The sequence below is a fragment of the Etheostoma spectabile genome, chromosome 17 (genome assembly GCF_008692095.1).
Source record: "Etheostoma spectabile isolate EspeVRDwgs_2016 chromosome 17, UIUC_Espe_1.0, whole genome shotgun sequence".
Lineage (NCBI taxonomy): Eukaryota > Metazoa > Chordata > Actinopteri > Perciformes > Percidae > Etheostoma > Etheostoma spectabile.
Genome location: NC_045749.1, coordinates 15,106,119 through 15,108,487, shown reverse-complemented (window position 1 = coordinate 15,108,487; position 2,369 = coordinate 15,106,119). Strand labels below are relative to the sequence as shown.

General features: G+C 37.6%; 1 protein-coding gene across 2 annotated transcripts in view; it reads right to left on the bottom strand.

The window, feature by feature from the left end:
* The window catches only part of LOC116704893 (collagen alpha-1(XIX) chain), a 92,826-nt gene that overhangs the window by 33,762 nt on the left and 56,695 nt on the right, over positions 1-2,369 (bottom strand). For both annotated transcript variants that reach the window (XM_032540648.1, XM_032540649.1), the window contains exon 18: positions 961-993. In XM_032540648.1, coding sequence (XP_032396539.1) covers positions 961-993 — 33 coding nt within the window. The remainder of the gene's footprint in view (positions 1-960; positions 994-2,369) is intronic.

The window sequence follows — 2,369 nt, the reverse complement described above, 5'->3', positions numbered from 1 at the left end:
ACAGAGTAATTATGGTTGCAGCATTTTTGAGTCACAACTGCCCCCTCCCAGATATTTTACTCATTTGTCACAGTGTGTTTTTGACTTTAAAATGCCTAAGCATGAGTTCTTTCATCCCAGTCCACCCACCCTGTGTCACCTTCAGCGAACAAACAGCCACCATGACGACAGACTTTCTCTTAAAAAAAAAATCTTTTTCTCCACTAAAAGCAGCACTCTTCCAACAAAAATCCTTTTACTATAACTTACAATTATGAACATCATAAACAGTGATTGTACTGTATGGCCCCCATTAATTCACACTATACAGATTTTTTGTTCCAAGCGAAAGATTAGGACATCAGTGGGGGATGGCTAATGCAAATGTGTTTAATTTGATACTAGATAGGAAAGGAAATCACAGTTCACAGCTTCCAGTGACTATGCAAGCTATTTAGTGCATATTTCTTTGCGTTCCTGTACATTGCTAAAATAATTACTCACTGGGAACCTGCTGCCAAATATCAGTGAGTTCAATACCTGAAAAAAAGGAAGCTTTTCCTTAGAGAAATTCAACACAACTAATCTCAACTGACCATGTTGCATGCCCTTTATCAACACCGATCCACTGTTTTGTAGTTAAAATACATATCTAAAAATAGAACAAATCTGCAGGGTTGTCAATGAATGGAAATTGGTTACAAGATGACATGCCCCGATGTTGGAGGTATGACTCTACACTGCTGTAAATGTTTCATCCATGGTCCCAACATTTCTTTCGTAGTAGGATGTGAACCGCTTACTTATGCACAAAAATGTTGGTTGCAGAGAACAAGGCACTGACGTTATGATGATTTATTTTAGTGTTAGTCATCCACTGTGTTGTGGTGTCTCTCCTGACAAAACATTGATACAATGTCATATTAACTGACAATGAGTGATATTCTGTAAGTTGGGCTTTTACCACTGTATTGTACTCACAGGACCAGGAGGACCAGGAAGGCCAACATCACCCTGCAAATACACAGAGACATCAATAAGAAACAGAGAGACAAAAATAGGTACAAAAATAAGAGAAGAAAAACAATACACAGCCTAAATATTTCACTTGAGAAACTACTTTTGAAAGCAAGTTGCCACTGGTGACCTTGTACAGCTACATCAATAGGTTTTGGAGCAACAATAAAGGAAGCAATAATATGTCCAGACTTCAGAGAAAATACTGGCTAACTCAAGTGATGTGATAAGAACCACAAGATGAGTGGAAAGAAGAGCATACTTCACTGTTGTGCATTTCTTGTAGAATGTACTTATAGTGTGTGTAACCCTTTATAATGGGCGTACTGAGTGCGCCAGGGAACTATAGCCAGTTCTTAATTGTGATGCATTGCATTTGTGAGCCTCCACTCCTCCATTCATAATTTACAAGCCACTGTAACTTTTGTGCTTTTAATAAAACAAGAAAACACAAGACAACATCCACATGTAACACACAGTACTATAAACTAATACAAAACACTAAGAGAATACATGCTGTACCATAACAAACCTACACAATCCTCTGAATGTGTGATTCAAAACATATGTGTTCAAACTTTTAAACAGAAAAGGTTTGAAAGTTTTTAATCCCCATCTGGATCAAAATACACATAACAACAGACAATCGTCCAGATTTTTGGTGAACACCTGGATCCTTGGGGTAAAGGACTTAATGGTTTAATTAAAAGAGTTGCACAACTTATCCCCAATATGGTCCCCTGGGGATGAATCCTGCTGAATTTGGTAATACCTTGACTTTTCCTCTAGCGCTATCATGAGGTTGACATTTCTGGAGTTTAAGTGAAATAAATACAACAATTGGATGGATGGTCATCAAATTTGATACACATATCCATGAGTCCCATATGACAAAGTCTACTGACTTTGGGTGATCCTCTGCCTTTCATCAAGCACCACCAAAAGGTCAAATTTGTCACTTAACATGTAAAATATATCAAGACCTGCCTGATAGAGAAAACTGCACACAGACAGTCATGAAGAACTGTTTATCCTAATGGTACATAGTGGCAAACCATAATTGCCACCATGATTCGTGACAACATGTACAACCATAAAAAGATGTACATACCCAAACACTCACACTGACACACTCTGTCAACGTCAAGGACATGATATTTGTCGAGCATTCAGGAACAAAGGATAAAAACCAAGAAAAAATTACTGATTCATCATTCTGATGAATCATTATTTGCTGCTGGATGATTTTAAAGAACCTTCGTAGTTAAACAGACTCGAAGAAGATAACTAACTTAAAAGATTTAACCTCTGACTAGTATATCATACCAATTATATTGCTTGAACTACAACGCACACGCACACGCACACGCACA